At 42.3% G+C, this 19,484-nt stretch overlaps 1 protein-coding gene across 3 annotated transcripts in view; it reads right to left on the bottom strand.

Annotated features, from left to right (window-relative positions):
• Positions 1-19,484, bottom strand: part of LOC133259378 (tyrosine-protein phosphatase non-receptor type substrate 1-like) — a 95,499-nt gene that overhangs the window by 63,475 nt on the left and 12,540 nt on the right. The window contains exons 2-3 of one of the 3 annotated variants that reach the window (XM_061436783.1): positions 5,394-5,750; positions 557-877 (exon numbers count right to left, since the gene is read on the bottom strand). The exons of the other annotated variants lie outside the window; for them this stretch is intronic. Of the exons in view, the coding sequence (XP_061292767.1) occupies positions 557-877; positions 5,394-5,750 (678 nt within the window). The remainder of the gene's footprint in view (positions 1-556; positions 878-5,393; positions 5,751-19,484) is intronic. 3 annotated transcript variants of the gene reach the window in all.

Raw genomic sequence — 19,484 nt, 5'->3', positions numbered from 1 at the left:
TATAAAACAGACAAGTCACAGGGGAGGGGCTGGATATCATCTCCCAGCACAGCAAGGGAGTCATCCAGGACAGAACATGGCAGGCAGCAGGACTCAACACTGAGGACTCCTTGTTCATGAATGAAATCAGTAAACACAGTGCAGGGCGCACAATAAGTGCTCAAGAATGGGTAGCTCCTACTGGGGTTATAGTGGGTGAAATCAATAAGCTCAGCCCCTGACATGCAGTTCTAATATAATAATTGCAGCAAAATAAATAAAATCATCAAGCACTTAGGGGCCTGATTTATAGGAGGTGCTCAGTAATTGGAGATACTGTTGGTAAAGAAAAGGAATCTACTTAGCACAGTGCTTGGCACATGGCAGGTATACATCTGGCAGCTGCCATTAAACCAGCAGTGAGTGGCCAGCTCATCTAGGAGTCTGGTGATCAGGCAGGGCTATAAGGAAGTAAATTTCAGGCAATTCAAGGCTTGGAGCAAAAATCAGGCAGGAGGAGGAGGCTCTGGGGTCTTGGGGGCAGGTGTGATCTTGGACTAGTACGAGGGTCACCTACCTCGGATGGTCTTAGACAAACTGGCAGTCCCACGGAGAGGATGGCTCCCCTGCAGGGTGACATGGGCTACCTCACAGCTGACCTGGGAGTGAACATCCCCTGGGGCCAATAGCAACTCAGTTGTGCTGGTGATGCTGTAGGTAACGCCATCTTCCTCTGGGTCCACACTGGTCTGGGAGGCTGAGAGCTCATTGCCATTTTTGAACCATTTCAGGGAGATGTTTCTGGGGGAGAAGCCATGGGATGTGCAGGTGAAGCTCACTGTCTGCTCAGGTGTGGCCCTCACTGCAGGGCCAGATACCATGGGAGGAGAGGGCTTGGCTACAAAAGGAACATTTACAAACAATGAACATGATTGTAATTATCATCACTAATGATAAGTGTGCAACAATGGTAAGAAACTTATATATATTATATTTTAATTCTTCAGCTAGTTCTGGGAGGGCAGTGTCATCGTCCTCATCTCAGCGAGGAGACACTGAGATTCCCAGGATGAGCTCTGTGTGTGGGCAAGGGTTACATGGAATCCCAGGTCGGAGTTCAGAGTCCACCTTCTCACAACTGCCAGGTGATTTCCCACCAATCTGGGCCCGGGAACAAGAGCACTGCTTGGACTCCCTCTCCAAGTAACTGTTCCCAACGAGGCTCCCCTGGAAAACTTAACTACCTTCAGAGAAGTGTTCATAGAAGTAAATGCAGGGGAAATGGGGCAGGGCGGGGATAGCAGGACCACGTGGAAGCTGAACCAGACTGCCCAGTTAATGGGAGGTGTGGCCGTGGCATCTCCTAGCTCCCCATCTGCGAAAGGGGACAGCAGGCATTTCCCTTTCTGGGATTGCAGTGAGGTTTAAATCAGGCATTTCTTCTGTGAGTATAACACAAGATAGTTTACAAAACTAAATACAGGTCTATCTTAAACCCAAACTTTGTATTCAGAGCTGTCCCTTCAGGTGTCTGAATTTACTCCATAATTTTCATTCTTTCCATTAATATTCCAGTAGGAATAATGTGCTGATTTCAGAGTTTCAAAGTAAGAGGGAAATGAGATGTTTTTCTGAATATGGGTTTTTCTCTTGGGTTAGTTTTGGGTTGAAAACAAAAGATCATTGAGTGCTGAGCAGCCAAAGGTGGTTAATTTCCTAATCGTTCCTGAATCAGAAGAAACATAGACACAGGCCTCAGAAGCAGGCAGAAGCATCTCCCGTGTCCTGAAAAAGTACACAAATCAGCCAATAAAAGTGAGGGTGATTTCTCCCTGTGTAGGGTGCTGGAGGGTGTCTTCAAATTGTTCATTACCACCCAACATCTCCTGTAAAAGTTCACAGACAGCAAATGTTACAGATATTTTCATTTTTAAGCATTTAACTTTCTTCCTAAATTGCATCAAGCATTTGAGGACACAGTGAGGAGATATTACTTGAATATGTTGAGTCATAAAAACACCAGCATTCTGGATGCCTCCAACGGGAGAAGATGCTGTGAAACTTATTGAAAGTTTCTTCAGAGCATAAAGATGGGCTGATTTCTCTAGGACCCTCAGCTATTTAACCCTTGCATCAGTACTGAGGGGGAGGGCTGAGAGTGGCTCCACTGACGGGACAAGGCTCAGGGAGGAAGCAGCTGACCAAGGACACTCATCAAGGAATGTTCAGAGCTCATCTCAGCAGGACTGATTGATTTTAAAGGCTTAGTTCTTTATCTTTGAGCTTCAATGTCTGATTCCATACAACGTGGACAATAGCTCCACCTGGTAAGATAAGTGAGGATGTTTGTAAACCACAGAGCCTGCATATAATGCGTGCTTAATTAATAGCACCTATGATTGTTATAACATCTGTGTGTGCGTGCTTAGTCACTCCAGTCATGACCAACTCTAACCCACACCATTCCGGGCTTCCTAGACCCTCTCCAGTCATCATAGACCCCTGAAAGGTAGTATGATCACCACCATTTCGCAGACGGGGAAACTGAGGACTAGAGGGAACTGTGAGACGTGCCCAGGACTGCAAAGGTGGGAGGCCAGCACCATCGCTCCCTGAGGGGCTCTCCTTTCACCAGGTCATTCTGCCCTCAGGACACCCTGCAAAGGTGGTGTGATCATCCTTTCTACAGGTGAGGGAGGGGGTGCCCAGCACAGGGAACTGTGTCTCAGCCTTGAAATAAGACCTCAGTTGCAGAATTCCCTATGCTGTGCTGATTTAGACAGAGCACCTCCAATCCTTCCAACTCTCCTAAAAGGAGACCATGAGGATCACCATTTTATAGATGAGAAAACCGAGGCTGAGAGGAATGAAGGGACTGTTACCACTCCACTGTGTCCCAGGAGTATCTCCTGCCACCTCCGAGGTTTCATGTCCACCAGCAGAGCAAGTGCCCACCTTCAGGAGCCTCCACACTGACCACCACCCTCCCCTTTTCCCTCAGATTCCTGACTTCCAGCAACTACAGGGAGGAGAGACCTCTGAGGGCCAAGGGCTGGGGGCCCTGTAGCAACAAGGAAAGACACGGGCTCCTGACGCCTGAGTCTAGAACAGGAACTCTTGCTCACTCGGGGCCCTCATTACCCTCGAGGGAACACCTCCCCCTCCTCATCCTCAGTCTGCAGAGCCAGGAGTGGGCGTGTCCGGTGCTGCTGGGTTTGCAGTGGCCCCGCTGGCCTCTGTCCACACTCACCTTCCCGGACCTGCTCCACAGGGGCCTGGTGAAGGGGCACCATCACAACAGTGGGCAGAATAAAAGATTCCTGATGCTGCTAAGTGTGCTGAGCCCTGACTTTTAGGAATATTTCAGCACATCATGAGACACTGCAGCATTTATCTAATCTGATTTGTAAAGCTAGCCATGCTTCCCACGTGAGACTTTTTAAAAATGCTTATTGCTGAAGAAGAGAAAAATACAAGAGTTAACAGGAGAGTTTTCTCCACACTTTGACAGGCATAGCAGGGGGTGCAGATAGCAGAGCTGTGAGTCAGGTGCTTGGGGTTCAACCCTGGCTCCCCTACCTGCCCACCAGCCAGGTCCCCTCTCTGAGCCTCAGTGTCCTCATCTGTAAAGGGAAAACAGATGAGCCCCTCCCCCAGACACTGGTTATAAGAAGTAAACACCATGAAGAAGATTCAGCACCGGACGGGCTGCGGCTCCCCTCCCCTCCCTCCTTTCTCACCCAGGGAATCATCTGGGCCGGCGGCCTGGGGAAGAGGATGAGCAGCCCTGGGAGCCAGCAGATCTGAGAGGTGGGGGAGTCACTTACTAGCTGTATTGAGACTGAGCAGGGGACCCACCATCTGGGAAATTTAGTAATATCTTCAAAATCAGGATAAAGCCACCTGCCCTGCTGATGTCTGGAGGTTTGGGGAGATTCATTTGCTACCATGACTAGGAGGGAAATTAGGCAATATCATCACACAAATTAAAACCCACATACCCTGATCTAGCAATGCCACTTCCAGTGGGTATTTCTCCTCTGAGGAGAGTCACACATGAAAAGGTTATCTCTTCAGCGCTGTTTCAGTAGCCCAAAGTTAGGAACAACTTAGTGTCCATCAACAGTATGGTAAATGATGCTGTCTCCATATGCTGAGTATTAAGTGACTACTGAAGCACAGGGCAGCTCTAGGTGCTGATATGGAATGAGAGATTCGAGATCATGTGGCTGGAAGTAGAGAGAGTTTTCCAGTCACCTCAGGCTCAGGGTCTGAATGTGAGGGGCTTTCTGAACCTTTGGGAAACAATGCCTGTTCCATGATTAATTCAAGGAGCTTTTATTCTGCAACTTCTATGTGCCAGGTTCTTCCATGAAACGAGTTCCAATGCTGGCACAGGAAGGAGACTGACCTTGAATCAGATTGGGCTCCTGATGGATTGCCCTCACTGACCATGTGGTTGTGGTTTGGGCCCCTGTCATCTCTTTGTATAGATGGGGATCTATACATGTGGGCTTGGGAGGATGGTAGTATCTAAAGGTACTTCCACTGTTGACAGTCCAGGATTCAGGAGTTAGAAAGAGGATCCAGGATCTTTGTCAGAACACTCTAAATGAGCATCTTTGCTACCTCAATGGGGCTTCTCCTAAGTCACCCACAAGGGGAACCTATTCCCTGGGGAGGGACATTCTGGGATGACCCAGCTCTGCTGGGAGCCTTCAGTGACTGTGTGAGTCAGTCCCCGAATCACAGGAGGGTTTTCTCAACAGATTCCCAGGAAACACCCAACCTCTAGGCTTCTCCTCCAAGCAGGGCCATCAGAGCCTGTGCCATTGGAATTCTTCTCAGTATAGCATTCTGAAGAGAAAATAAGGAAACACATTTCCCCTCCCTGCCTTGGATGGATTTCTCCTCTTTAGGAGGGAAGAGGACATAAGCTTCATGGGAGAAGAGCCCCTGTTTTGTTCACTGCTTATTCCACCGCATCCAGAGCAAGGTCTGGCACACAGTAGGTGCTCAGTAACTGCGGAATGAGGAGAAGACTTTGCGACACTGAGGGGAGCACTCTCTGGAAGTGCGAGGTGATACTTGGCCTGTGGCAGGGCAAGTCACTCAGACTCTCAGTTCCCTCATCCCTGGAACCAAAGCCTGGGCAAGATGGAGAAGACTGTGGGCTGTGAAGCCAGGCAGACTGGCCTCCTGCCTTTCCCGACCTTTACCAGCCATGGGGCCTTGAGCAAATAGCACGAACCCAACAGGCTTCAACTTCCCTGATCTGTAGAAGAGAGTGAAATTATACTATGTCCAGAACATGAATAAGCACCCACTGCTGCACCTGATTTTTTTTCCCCAAAAGAGTGGAGAGCATTCCTATTGACATTTTATCATAGTCCAGGGACAAAGGCCATACTCACCGCTCACAGTGAGATGAGTGCCTGGTCCAGACTTAAACTCCACGTCGCCATATTCTTCTTTCCGGAACTTCACACAGTGGTAGACACCAGTGTCTGCTGGGATAATGTTACTGATGCGGATGGAAAAGTCCATGTTGTTTCTCTTTGTGACATCTGAAACATTTGTTACTCTGGGGAAGACACCTTCTTTTTGGCTGTAGATTAACTCCCGACCTGGCCTAGTTCCCCTGAACCACTTGATGGGCCCCACAGGGCTCAGGGAGGTCACAGTGCAGTACAGAGTGGCCGTCTCTCCTGCTACAACTGACACTGACCTCTCAGGCTGAATCACCTGCAGCTCCCCATCACCTGCCGCTCCTAGAGGAAGAGACAAAGCAGTTATTTATTCATCCTGATGTGATCCTATGTGTTTTCTTCAGTATGTATCAACAACAGGTTTTATTGACTTAGTGCACCATGAGCCAGCCTTGAACTCAGCTTGTTGCATGTACATTGCATGTGACCTATACCATGAGCCTGTAATGTAAGATACTAATATAAGAGAGGAACCGAGGCACAGAGGGGTCAAATGATGTGGCAGAGAATGGGATTGAGTACTTGAGCCCTCTTTGGATGTGTCAAGCTACACCAAATATTTCTGGCTCTTCTTTTTATGGCCTCACGGAGTGTCACATTTCTAACCTTTGTATTAACTGGAACCACATGTCTTTTTCAGACCACTGAGTTGTGAGAAGTGATTGATGTATTTTGTAGGCTATTTATTTATTTTTCTTTTATTTATTATTATTATTATTTTTTACTTTACAATATTGTATTGGTTTTTCCATACATCAACATGCATCCGCCACAGGTGTACACGTGTTCCCCATCCTGAACCCCCCTCCCACCTCCTTCCCCATACCATCCCTCTGGGTCATCCCAGTGCACCAGCCCCAAGCTTCCTGTATCCTGCATTGAACCTGGACTGGTGATTCGTTTCTTGTATGATATTATACATGTTTTAATGCCATTCTCCCAAATCATCCCCCCTCCCTCTCCCACAGAGTCCAAAAGACTGTTCTATACATCTGTGTCTCTTTTGCTGTCTTGCATACAGTGTTGTTGTTACCATCATTCTAAATTCCATATATATGCGTTAGTATACTGTATTGGTGTTTTTCTTTCTGGCTTACTTCACTCTGTATAATAGGCTCCAGTTTCATCCACCTCATTAGAACTGATTCAAATGTATTCTTTTTAATGGCTGAGTAATACTCCATTGTGTATATGTACCACAGCTTTCCTATCGATTCATCTGCTGATGGACATCTAGGTTGCTTCCATGTCCTGGCTATTATAAACAGTGCTGCGATGAACACTGGGGTACACGTGCCTTGTAGGCTATTTATTTAATGAGAAAAGTTTTATGAAACAACTTCTTTCTTCCCCAGAGATCCACATTCTCATGATGGGGTTGGCTCTAACAACCTGGTTACGTAAGTGACAGTGATGAGCAGAGCTCCCAATACAGAATGCACATTTAGTTCAAGAAGAAAGTAAAACATTGTTTGAAGTCCCTGGGATTTTATCCCAATGACATGAGTGAGTGAGTGAAAGTTGCTCAGTCATGTCTGACTCTTTGCAACCCCATGGAATAGTCCATGGAATTATCTAGGCCATAATACTGGAATGGGTAGCTGTTCCCTTCTCCAGGGGTCTTCCCAACCCAGGGATTGAACCCAGGCCTCCCACATTGCAGGCAGATTCTTTACCAGCTGAGCCACCAGGGAAGCCCTCCAATGACATAGTCATGTTATATTAGTTACCTTAGGCTACTGTAATAAACTGTCAAAAATTTAGTGTCTTAAAATGATAATTCTGGATGTCAAAGACCAAAAATGGTATTACTGGACCAAAATCAAGGAGTCGGCTGGGTTACATTTCTGGAGGCTGTGATCAGTGCCTCTCCAAATTCTTGAGATTGTCTACACTCCTTTCTTCATGGTTTCCATCCTCTTATGACTCTAGTAGCGCTTCCATTGTCCTTTGTCCTTCTCTAACTTTGGATTTCCTGTCTCCTTCTTACCAGATTATATTAGGCTCACACTGATAATCTAGGATATTCTCCCCATAGCAAGAGTCTTAACTTAATTCACTTTCACAAACTCTCTTTTGCCACATAAAATAAAATGGTCATAGATGAGTATTAGGACATGGATCACTTTGGGGAACACTATTCTTTATTATTTGTTTACTTGATTTATAACTTTTTAAAACTGATGTGGGTTAGGGTTAGATTCCTTGATGGATCAGTGGCAAAGAATCTGCTGGTCAAGCAGAAGATGCAGAATTGATCCCTGGTTGGGGAAGATACCCTGGAGAAGGAAATGGGAACCCACTCCAGTATTCTTATCTGGGAAACCGGATGGACATGGGAGCCTGGCAGGCTATACAGTCCATGGGGTTGCAAAAGAGTCAGACGTGACTTAGTAACTAAACAACAATTGTTGATTTACAATGTTGGGTTGATTTCTGCTGTACAGAAAATGAGTCAGTTAAGGCAATGCCAAAGAATGCTCAAACTACTGCACAATTGCACTCATCTCACACGCTAGTAAAGTAATGCTCAAAATTCTCCAAGCCAGGCTTCAGCAATATGTGAACTGTGAACTTCCTGATGTTCAAGCCGGTTTTAGAAAAGGCAGAGGAACCAGAGATCAAATTGCCAACATCTGCTGGATCATGGAAAAAGCAAGAGAGTTCCAGAAAAACATCTATTTCTGCTTTATTGACTATGCCAAAGCCTTTGACTGTGTGGATCACAAGAAACTGTGGAAAATTCTGAAAGAGATGGGAATACCAGACCACCTGATCTGCCTCTTGAGAAATTTGTATGCAGGTCAGGAAGCAACTGGACATGGAACAACAGACTGGTTCCAAATAGGAAAAGGAGTTCGTAAAGGCTGTATATTGTCACCCTGTTTATTTAACTTATATGCAGAGTACATCTTGAGAAACGCTGGACTGGAAGAAACACAATCTGGAATGAAGATTTCCGGGAGAAATATCAATAACCTCAGATATGCAGATGACACCACCCTTATGGCAGAAAGTGAAGAGGAACTCAAAAGCCTCTTGATGAAAGTGAAAGTGGAGAGTGAAAAAGTTGGCTTAAAGCTCAACATTCAGAAAACGAAGATCATGGCATCCGGTCCCACCACTTCATGGGAAATAGATGGGGAAACAGTGTCAGACTTTATTTTTCTGGGCTCCAAGATCACTACAGATGGTGACTGCAGCCATGAAATTAAAAGACGCTTACTCCTTGGAAGGAAAGTTATGACCAACCTAGATAGCATATTCAAAAGCAGAGACATTACTTTGCCAACAAAGGTCCCTCTAGTCAAGGCTATGGTTTTTCCTGTGGTCATGTATGGATGTGAGAGTTGGACTGTGAAGAAGGCTGAACGCCGAAGAATTGATGCTTTTGAACTGTGGTGTTGGAGAAGACTCTTGAGAGTCCCTTGGACTGCAAGGAGATCCAACCAGTCCATTCTGAAGGAGATCAGCCCTGGGATTTCTTTGGAAGGAATGATGCTGAAGCTGAAACTCCAGTACTTTGGCCACCTCATGCAAAGAGTTGACTCATTGGAAAAGACTCTGTTGCTGGGAGGGATTGGGGGCAGGAGGAGAAGGGGACGACAGAGGATGAGATGGCTGGATGACATCGCTGACTCGATGGACCTGAGTCTGAGTGAACTCCGGGAGTTGATGATGGGCAGGGAGGCCTGGTGTGCTGCGATTCATGGGGTCGCAAAGAGTCAGACACGACTGAGCGACTGATCTGCTCTGATCTGATACACATATATACCTTCTTTTTTTTTTTTTTTAATATATTCTTTTCCATTTTGGTGTATCACAGGATACTGAATACAGCTCTCCATGCTATAGAGAAGGACCTTGTTGTTTATCCATACCATACACAATACCTTACCATCCCCCTATGCTCTCCCCCTGGCAACCACAAGTCTGTTTTCTACTCCAGCATGTCAGTTGCTGTTTCACAGACAGGTTCTCATTTGTGTCATTTTCTTTTTCTGGCGTGGCTTTTGGGATACTAGTTCCCCGACAGGGGTCAAACCTGGGCCGTCTACAGTGAAAACTCAAGAGTCCTTGCCACTGGACCCCCAGGGAATTCCCCGTGTCATCTTTCAGATTCCACATGTAAGTTATAATGTAGTTGTCTCTCTCTTTCTAATTTAGTTCATTTAGTATGATAATCTCCATTCCCTTTTTCAAGGGATCTTCCTGACCCAGGGATTGAACCTGGGTCTCCTGCCTTGCAGGCAGATTCTTCATCATCTGAACCACCAGGGAAGCCCACGATAATCTCCAGTTGGTCCATGCTGCTTCAAATGGCATTATTTCATTTTTAGTGTGGGTTTGAGTAGTATTTCATTGTATACACATACCACACTTCTTTATCCATTCAGCTGTTGATGGACTTCAGTGTTGTTGCTGTATCTTAGATATTGTGAATAGTGCTGCCTTGAGCATACGGGCATGTATCTTTGTGGATTAGAGTTTTGTCTGGATATATGCCTAGAAGTGGGATCACTGGATAATATGGCAATTCTATTTTTATTTTACTGAAGAAACTTCATACTGTTTTCCATAGTGACTGTACCAACTTCCATTTCCACCACCAGTGTAGGAGGATCCCTTTTCTCCACATCCACTCCAGTATTTATTATTTGTAGAGCTTTTAATGATGACCATTCTGACTAGTGTGACATGGAACTTCATTGTAGTTTTGATTAGCTTTTCTCCAATAATTAGTGAGTGTCTTTTCATATACCTATTGGCCATCTTTATCTCTTTGGAGAAATGTCTACTTAGATTTTCTGCCCTTTTTTCAATTAGGTGTTTTGCTATTTTGTTGTTGAGTTACATGAATTGTTTATCCATTTTGGAAATTAAGCCCTTGTCAGTCACATCATTTGTAAATATTTTATCCCATTCCATATGTTGTCTTTTTGTTTGGTTTATGATTTCTTTTGCTGTGCAAAAGTTTATCATTTGATTAGATCCTACTTCTTTATTTTTGTTTTCACTTGTACTGCCTTGGGAGACTGATGTAAGAAAACATTGCTACAATTTATGTCAATGAATGCTTTGCCTGTGATCTGTTACAGGACTTTTGTGATGCCATGTATAATACTTAAGTCTTTAAGACATTTGGGTTTATTTTTGTGCATGGTGAGAGGGTGTGTTCTAATTTTATTGACTTACATGCAACTGTCCAACTTTCTCAATGCCACTTTCTGAAGAGACTGTCTTTTTCCCATTGTATATTGCCTCCTTTGTCAAAGTTTAATTGAATGTAGCTTCATAGGTTTATTTCTGGGCTCTCTATTCTGCTCCATTTATCCATATGTCTGTTTTTGTGCCAATACCATACTGTTTTGATTACTGTAGCTTTGTATCATAGTTTCTGATGTCTGGGAGGGTTATACTTCCTGCTTAGTTCATCCTGTTTGGATGTTGAATTCTGTCAAACGCTTTTTTTGCACCTATTTGGTAAAAGTCTTTACCAAAGGAGAATCCCAATCCAGGGATTCATCAGTCTTGTCAAAGCTGATATTGGATAAAATGGAACCAGATTCATCAATGGTTGACAGTCTTTTGTTCCCAGCATTGCCACTGGCTGGTTAGCCTCTGTTGAGAAAAGCCAGAGCTGATTTTTGCTCTTCACTTAGTTGAATGCTGCCAGATGTGTCACACATGAGCATCTCTCGAATCAGCTGAATCCGTCTTTCCAGCTTTTCACAGTCAGCCTCAGCTCGCTGTCTCCGTTTGATCTCTACATCCACCTGATCATGTGGCTTTTGTGTTTTCTTTTATGATGTGGTATATCACATTGATTTATTTGCATATGTTGAATCATTCTTGTGAACTTGGGATGAATCTCATTTGGTTGTAGTATATGATCTCTTCTATGTGTTGTTGGATTTGGTTTTCTAATATTGTGTTGAGAATTTTTTCATCTATATCTGTCAAAAATATTGGCTTATAATTTTCTTTTTTGATGGTGTCTTTGTCTGGTTTTGGTATCAGAGTGATGTTGGCTTCATAGCATGTCTTTGGAAGTGTTCCCTCCTCTTAACATTTTGGAAGAGTTTGAGAATTATTAGTAAAAGTTCATCTTTGTACGCTTGGTGGGCTTTACCTGAGAAGCCATCTGGTCCTATACTTTTATTTGTAAGGAGTTTTTTTTTTTCTTAGATTAAAAAATATGTATTTATTTTTATTTAATTTTTTTTTTTGGCTGCAGTGGGTCTTTGTTGCTGCATGCTGGCTTTCTCTGGTTGTGGCAAGTAGGCTACTCCTCCTTGTAGTATGTGGGCTTCTCATTGTGGTGGCTTCTCTCATTGCAGAGCACAGGTTCTAGGCATGTGGGCTTCCATAGCTGCAACACATGGCCTCAGTATTACAGCTCACAAGTTCTAGAGTCCTGACTTAGTAGTTGTGACATGCAGGCTTAGTTGCTCTTAGAAGTGGGATCTTCCTGGACTAGGGATGGAACCAGTGTCCCTTGCATTGCAAGGAGGATTCTTAACCACTGGAGCACCAGGGAAATCCCCAGGAGTTTTTAAATTACAGATTCTATTTCACTTCTAGTGATTGGTCCATTCAAATTATCTATTTCTTCTCAGTTCAAATTTGGCGGACTGTATGTCCATATCTTCTAGGTTGTCAAATTTGTTGGCATATAATTCATAGGATTATGAATTCATAGGATTCTCTTATGTTCTACATATATATATATATATACACATAAGATATATATATGTGTGTGTGTTTGTATATATATATACATATATATAACTGATACTGCAGTATCCGTTGTTATGTTTCCTTTTCCATTGCTTATTTTGTTTATTTGGGTTCTCCTTTTTCTTCTTGGTGAGAATGGCCAGAGGTCTGTCAATCTTCTTTACTCTTTCAAGGAATCGGCTCTTGGTTTTATAGATTTATTCCAAAGTTTCTTTAATTTCTATTTTATTTATGTCCTCTCTGACCTTTATTATTCTTTTCCTTCTGCTGACTTTAGATTTTGTTTGTTCCTTTTTTTCTAATTCTATTAGGTTAGGTAGGTTAGATTTCTAACTTGAGATTTTTCTTGTTTTTTAATGAAGGCCTATGATACTTCTCTCTTAAGAACTGTTTTTGCAACATCCCATAGATTTTGTGTGGTTGTGTTTTCATTATTATTTGTCTTAAGGTATTTCTAACAGAAGCAGAAGATTTTAAGAAGAGGTGGCAAGAATATACAGAAGAACTGTACAAAAAAGATCTTCATGACCCAGATAATTACGATGGTGTGATCACTCACCTAGAGCCAGACATCCTGGAGTGTGAAGTCAAGTGGGCCTTAGAAAGCATCCCTATGAACAAAGCTAATGGAGGTGATGGAATTCCAGTTGAGCTATTTCAAATCCTAACAGATGATGCTGTGAAAGTGCTGCACTCAATATGCCAGCAAATTTGGAAAACTCAGCAGTGGCCACAGGACTGGAAAAGGTCAGTTTTCATTCCAATCCCAAAGAAAGGCAATGCCAAAGAATGCTCAAACTACTGCACAATTGCACACATCTCACACGCTAGTAATGCTCAAAATTCTCCAAGCCAGGCTTCAGCAATACGTGAACCATGAACTTCCAGATGTTCAAGCTGGTTTTAGGAAAGGCAGAGGAACCAGAGATCAAATTGCCAACATCTGCTGGATCATGGAAAAAGCAAGAGAGCTCCAGAAAAACATCTATTTCTGCTTTATTGACTATGCCAAAGCCTTTGACTGTGTGGATCACAACAAACTGTGGAAAATTCTGAAAGAGATGGGCATACCGACCATCTGACCTGCCTCTTGAGAAACCTATATGCAGGTCAGGAAGCAACAGTTAGAACTGGACATGGAACAACAGGCTGGTTCCAAATAGGAAAAGGAGTACGTCAAGGCTGTATATTGTCACCCTGCTTATTTAACTTATATGCAGAGTACATCATGAGAAACACTGGGCTGGAAGAAGCACAGACTGGAATCAAGATTGCTGGGAGAAATACCAATAACCTCAGATATGCAGATGACCCCACTCTTATGGCAGAAAGTGAAGAAGAACTGAAGAGCCTCTTGATGAAAGTGAAAGAAGAGAGTGAAAAATTGTCTTAAAACTCAACATTCAGAAAACTAAGATCATGACATCTGGTCCCATCACTTCATGGGAAATAGATGGGGAAACAGTGGAAACAGTGTCAGACTTTATTTTTCTGGGCTCCAAAATCACTGCAGATGGTGATTGTAGCCACGAAATTAAAAGACGTTTACTCCTTGGAAGGAAAGTTATGACCAACCTAGATAGCATATTAAAAAGCAGAGACATTACTTTGCCAACAAAGGTCCCTCTAGTCAAGGCTATGTTTTTTCCAGTGGTCATGTATGGATGTGAGAGTTGGACTGTGAAGAAAGCTGAGCACCAAAGAATTGATGCTTTTGAACTGTGGTGTTGGAGAAGACTCTTGAGAGTCCCTTGGACTGAAAGGAGATCCAACCAGTCCATCCTAAAGGAGATCAGTCCGGGGTGTTCATTGGTAGGACTGATGTTGAAGCTGAAACTCCAATACTTTGGCCACCTGATGCGAAGAGCTGACTCATTTGAAAAGACCCTGATGCTGGGAAAGATTGAGGGCAGGAGGAGAAGGGGACAACAGAGGATGAGATGGTTGGATGGCATCACCAACATGGGTGACGGACATGGGTTTGGGTAGACTCCAGGAGTTGGTGATGGACAGGGAGGCCTGGCGTGCTGCAGTTCATGGGGTCGCAAAGAGTCGGACACAACTGAGTGACTGAACTGAACTAAGGTATTTTAAAATTTTCTCTTTGATTTCATCATTGATCCATTGGTTTTTTAGTAGATTGTCATTTGCTCTCCATGTAATTGTTTTTTCTCATTTCTTTTTCTGTGGTTGATTTCCACATTCATGCCATGTAGTCAGAAAAGTTACTGGAGATAGTTTCTATACTCTTAAATTTGTTAGATCTTGTTTTGTGCCCCAATATGTGGTCAATCTGAGAAAATGCTCCATGAATACTTAAAAGGAATGTGTGTTCTGCTTTTGGGGGATATAATGTCCTGAAAATGTCAATTAAGTCTAACTGTTCTTTTATATAATTTAGGATCTCTGTTGCCTTACTGCTTTTCTCTCTAGAAAATCTGCCCAGTGATGTGACTGGGGTGGAAAGTCTCCTACTATTCACATCAATTTCTTCCCTTGTATCTGATAGTATTTGTTTTATGTATTTGGGTGCTCCTATATTTAGGTGCATATATATTGATAAAATTCTCTTCTTATGTTGATTCTTTTATCATTTTATAGTGTCATTTTTCCCTTTGTGGCCTTTGTTAAAATCCAGTTTGTCTGATATGTGTATTGCGACCCCCACTTTCTTCTCATTTCTATTTACATGAAATATTTTTTTCCATCCACTCACTTTCAATTTATGTGAGCCCTTTGCCCTAAATTGGTTCTCTTGTATGCAGCATTTTGTAGGCTCTTATTTTTTTTATCTAATCTGTCTCTCTGTGTCTTTTGATTGGACCATTTAGTCCATTGACATATAAGGTAATTATTGATAGATGAGTATATATTTATTGCCATTTTAAGTTTTTCTTTCCCATTGATTTTATATTTCTTCTTTCTCCCTTTCTTTTTCTTTTACTTTTTTCTTTTGTGGTTTTATGATTTTCTTTTGTATTATACTTATGTTCTCTTCTTTTTGTTTTGTGTGAATCTATTGTGTGTTTTAAATTTGTGGTTACCCTGTTTTACGAGTATGTCAATCTCACCTATAACTATTTGTCTAAGAAAGAAAGAAAGGAAGGAAGAAAGGAAGGAAGGAAGAAAGACAGAAAGAGAGAGAGAGAAAGAGAGAAAGAAGGAGAAGTCGTTCAGTCATATCCAACTCTTTGTGAGCCATGGACTGTAGCCTGACAGGCTCCTCCATCCATGGGATTTTCCAGGCAAGAATACTGGAGTGGACTGCCATTTCCTTCTCCAGGGGACCTTCCCAATCCAGGGATCAAACCCAGGTCTCCTGAATTGCAGGCAGACTCTTTACCTTCTGAGCCACCAGTGAATCAGGTATTTTGCCTCAGACTGGAAGTCATATTGGCTCAAACGCATTCTAGGAAATGAAGAAAAAAAGTACATTTTCTTACTCTACTTTCCCACATTTTATGATTCTGATGTCCTCTTTTACATTTTTCATGTTCATTTTGGCTATTATCATTTTCATAGATATTTAAAATGAAAAAAAAATATGTGTACTAGCTTATTTAGATGATTTGCTTTCCAATTGTGATTTTTCTCTTTCGCATATATTCTTACTTCTCTTGTAGTTAGAGAAGACCTTTCAGTATTTCCTTTAAGATAGATTTAGTATGGCTATTTTTCTCAGTTCTGCCTGAGGAATTCTTCATCTCTCCTATTCTAAATGATAATCTTGATAGAGAGAGGATCCTAAGTTGCAGGTTTTTATTTTTCAGGACTTTGAATATATTTTGCCACACCCTCTGGCCTGCAATGTTTTTGTAGAGAAATCAGCTGATAGTCTTACAGGGTTCTCTTATAATTAACTCTTTTTCTCTTGCTACATTAAGAAACCTCTTTTTATAATATTTACCATTTTCATTATAATATGGTTTGGTGTAGCTCTGTTTGGGTTTACATTTTTTGGGACCCTCTATGCTTCCTGTACCTGAATATATGCTTCCTTTTTAGGTTTCAGAAGTTTTCAGGCATAATTACTTCAAGTACATTTTTAATCCACTTTTCTCTTTCTTTCCCTTCTGGAATCCCTATTATGCATAGATTGATGAGCTTTATATTATCCCATGGGGGTCTTATATTGTTTTCATTCTTTTCCTTTTGACTTTCTCTCTGCTGTTCTGATTGGGTGATCTCCAATATTTTATCTTCCAGATCACCTGTTTGTTCTTCTGCATCATTCATCTTACTATTCATTGCTTTTAGTTCAGTTTTGTCTTGGCAAATTAGTTTTCTAATTTCTCTTGGTGTTCTCTATAGTTAAAGGTTTCTTTCTTCTTTTTTTACAGCAGTCTATATTCTATTGATATTTAGTTCAGTTGCTCAGTCATGTCCAACTCTTTGCAACCTCATGGACTGCAGCACGCCAGGCTTCCCTGTCCATCACAAACTCCTGGAGCTTGCTCAAACTCATGTCCATTGAGTTGGTGATGCCATCCAACCATTGCATCCTCCGTTGTCCCCTTCTCTTCCTGCCCTCAATCCTTCCCAGCATTAGGGTCTTTTCCAGTGAGTCAGTTCTTTGCATCAGGTGGCCAAAGTATTGGAGTTTCAGCTTCAGCATCAGTCCTTCCAATGAATATTCAGGACTGACTTCCTTTAGGATTGACTGGTTTGATCTTGCAGTCCAAGGGACTCTCAAGAGTCTTCTCCAACACCACAGTTTAAAAGCATCAATTCTTTGGTGCTCAGCTTTCTTTATAGTCCAACTCTCACATGGCTACTGGAAAAACCATAGCCTTGACTAGACGGACCTTTGTTGACAAAGTAATGTCTCTGCTTTTTAATATGCTGTCTAGGTTGGTCATAGCTTTTCTTCCAAGAAACAAGCATCTTTTACTTTCATGGCTTCAGTCACCATCTGCAGTGATTTTGGAGACCAAGAAAATAAAGTCACTCACTGTTTCCATTGTTTCCCCATCTATTTGCCATGAAGTGATGGGACCAGATGCCATGATCTTCATTTTCTGAATGTTGAGTTTTAAGCCAACTTTTCACTCTCCTCTTTCACTTTCATCAAGAGGCTCTTTAGTTCTTCTTTGCTTTCTGTCTTAAGGGTGGTGTCATCTGAGTATCTGAGGTTATTGATACTTCTCCCAGCAATCTTGATTCCAGCTTGCGCCTTATCCAGCCCGGCATTTTGTATGATGTTCTGCATTTAAGTTAAATAAGTAGGATGACAATATACAGCCTTGACGTGCTCCTTTTCCTATTTGGAACCAGTCTGTTGTTCCATGTCCAGTTCCAACCATTGCTTCTTGATCTGCATAAAGATTTCTCAGGAGGCAGGTCAGGTGGTCTGGTATTCCCATCTCTTGAAGAATTTTCCACAGTTTGTTGTGATTCACACAGTCAAAGGCTTTTGTGTAGTCAACGAAGCAAAAGTAGATGTTTTTCTGGAACTCTCTTGCTTTTTCAATGATCCAACGGATGTTGGCAGTTTGATCTCTGGTTCCTCTGCCTTTTCTAAATCCAGCTTGAACATCTTGAAGTTCACAGTTCACATACTGTTGAAGGCTAGCTTGGAGAATTTTGAGCATTACTTTGCTAGCATGTGAGATGAGTGCAATTGTATGGTAGTTTGAACATTCTTTGGCATTGCCTTTCTTTGGGATTGGACTGAAAACTGACCTTTTCCAGTCCTATGGTCACTGCTAAGTTTTCCAAATTTGCTGGCATGTTGAGTGCAGCACTTCAACACCATTGTTTTTTAGGATTTGAAATAGCTCAACTGGAATTCCATCACCTCCACTAGCTTTGTTCATAGTGATGCTTCCTAAGTCCCACTTGACTTCGCACTCCAGGATGCCTGGCTCTAAGTGAGTGATCACACCATCACAGTTACCTGGAGATATTTTTTTGTATAGTTCTTCTGTGTATTCTTGCCACCTCTTCTTAATATTTTGTGCTTCTATTAGTTCCATTCCATTTCTGTCCTTCATTGTGCCCATCTTTGCATGAAATGTTCCCTTGGTATCTCTAATTTTCTTGAAGAGATCTCTAGTTTTTCCCATTCTATCATTTTCCTCTATTTCTTTGCATTGATCAGTAAGGAAGGCTTTCCTATCTCCCCTTGCTATTCTTTGGAAGTCTGCATTCAAATGGGTATATCTTTCCTGTTCGCCTTTGCCTTTAGCTTCTCTTCTTTTCTCAGCTATTTGTAAGGCCTCCTCAGACAACCATTTTGCCTTTTTGCATATCTTTTTCTTGGGGATGGTCTTGATCACTGCCTCCTGTACAATGTCATGAATCTGTCCATAGTTCTTCAGGCAGTCTGTCTATCAGATCTAATCCCTTGAATCTATTTGTCACTTCCACTGTATAATGTAAGGAATTTGATTTAGGTCATACCTGAATGGTCTAGTGGTTTTTCTTACTTTCTTCAATTTAAGTCTGAATTTGGAAATAAGGAGTTCATAATCTGAGCCACAGTCAGCTCCAGGTCTTGTCTTAACTGACTGTATAGAGCTTGTCTATCTTTGGCTGCAGAGAATGTAATCAATCTGATTTCGGTAATGACCATCTGGTGATGTCCATGCGTAGAGTCTTCTTTTGTGATGTTGGAAGAGGGTGTTTGTTATGACCAGTGTGTTCTTGCTATGACTAGAAAGCCTATTCTATTGATAACCTTTCTTAATTCCTTAAATATTTTCATCATCTCCTGTTTGAAATCGGCATCTATTAGACTAAAGAGGTCTGTTTAATTATTTGTTTTTTCAGGGGAATTCTCTTGGTCTTTTAATGAGCAGTGGTTTCTCTGATTCTTCATTTTACTTATGTTTTTCTTATTCTGTGTGTTTAAAAGAAGCAATTATCTACTGTTTTTTTGGAAGGCTGTTTATTCATGGGAGTGTCCCTGTGTAGCTTGTGTGGGTTTAATATTCTTGGTGCAATGACTATTTTTAGTATGTGTCCATGTCACAGCTTTCCTCCATGTGTGTTGGTCATTATTCCCCTTATAGCGGGTATGATGATGTAGTGGCTGGTGCCCAGTTCTGGGGTTCTTAGCAGTGGTGGTGGCTCGTGTGCACCCCTCAGAGCATGCAACGGGGTGAAGGCAGCTTGTGACCACTCCTACACAGTCTTATTCTCTACAGCATTGGAATATATATTTTCACCACCAGACACATTCACAACTGAGCGTCATTTCAGCTTTGACAAGCCACTTCACTCTTTCTGGAGCTATTAGTAATTGCCCTCCACTCTTCCCCAATAGCATCAGTT

This window comes from Bos javanicus, chromosome 13 (assembly GCF_032452875.1).
Source record: "Bos javanicus breed banteng chromosome 13, ARS-OSU_banteng_1.0, whole genome shotgun sequence".
Taxonomy (NCBI): Eukaryota; Metazoa; Chordata; class Mammalia; order Artiodactyla; family Bovidae; genus Bos; species Bos javanicus.
The sequence above is the reverse complement of the archived record's forward strand: the minus strand, read 5'-3'. Positions and strand labels throughout refer to the sequence as shown.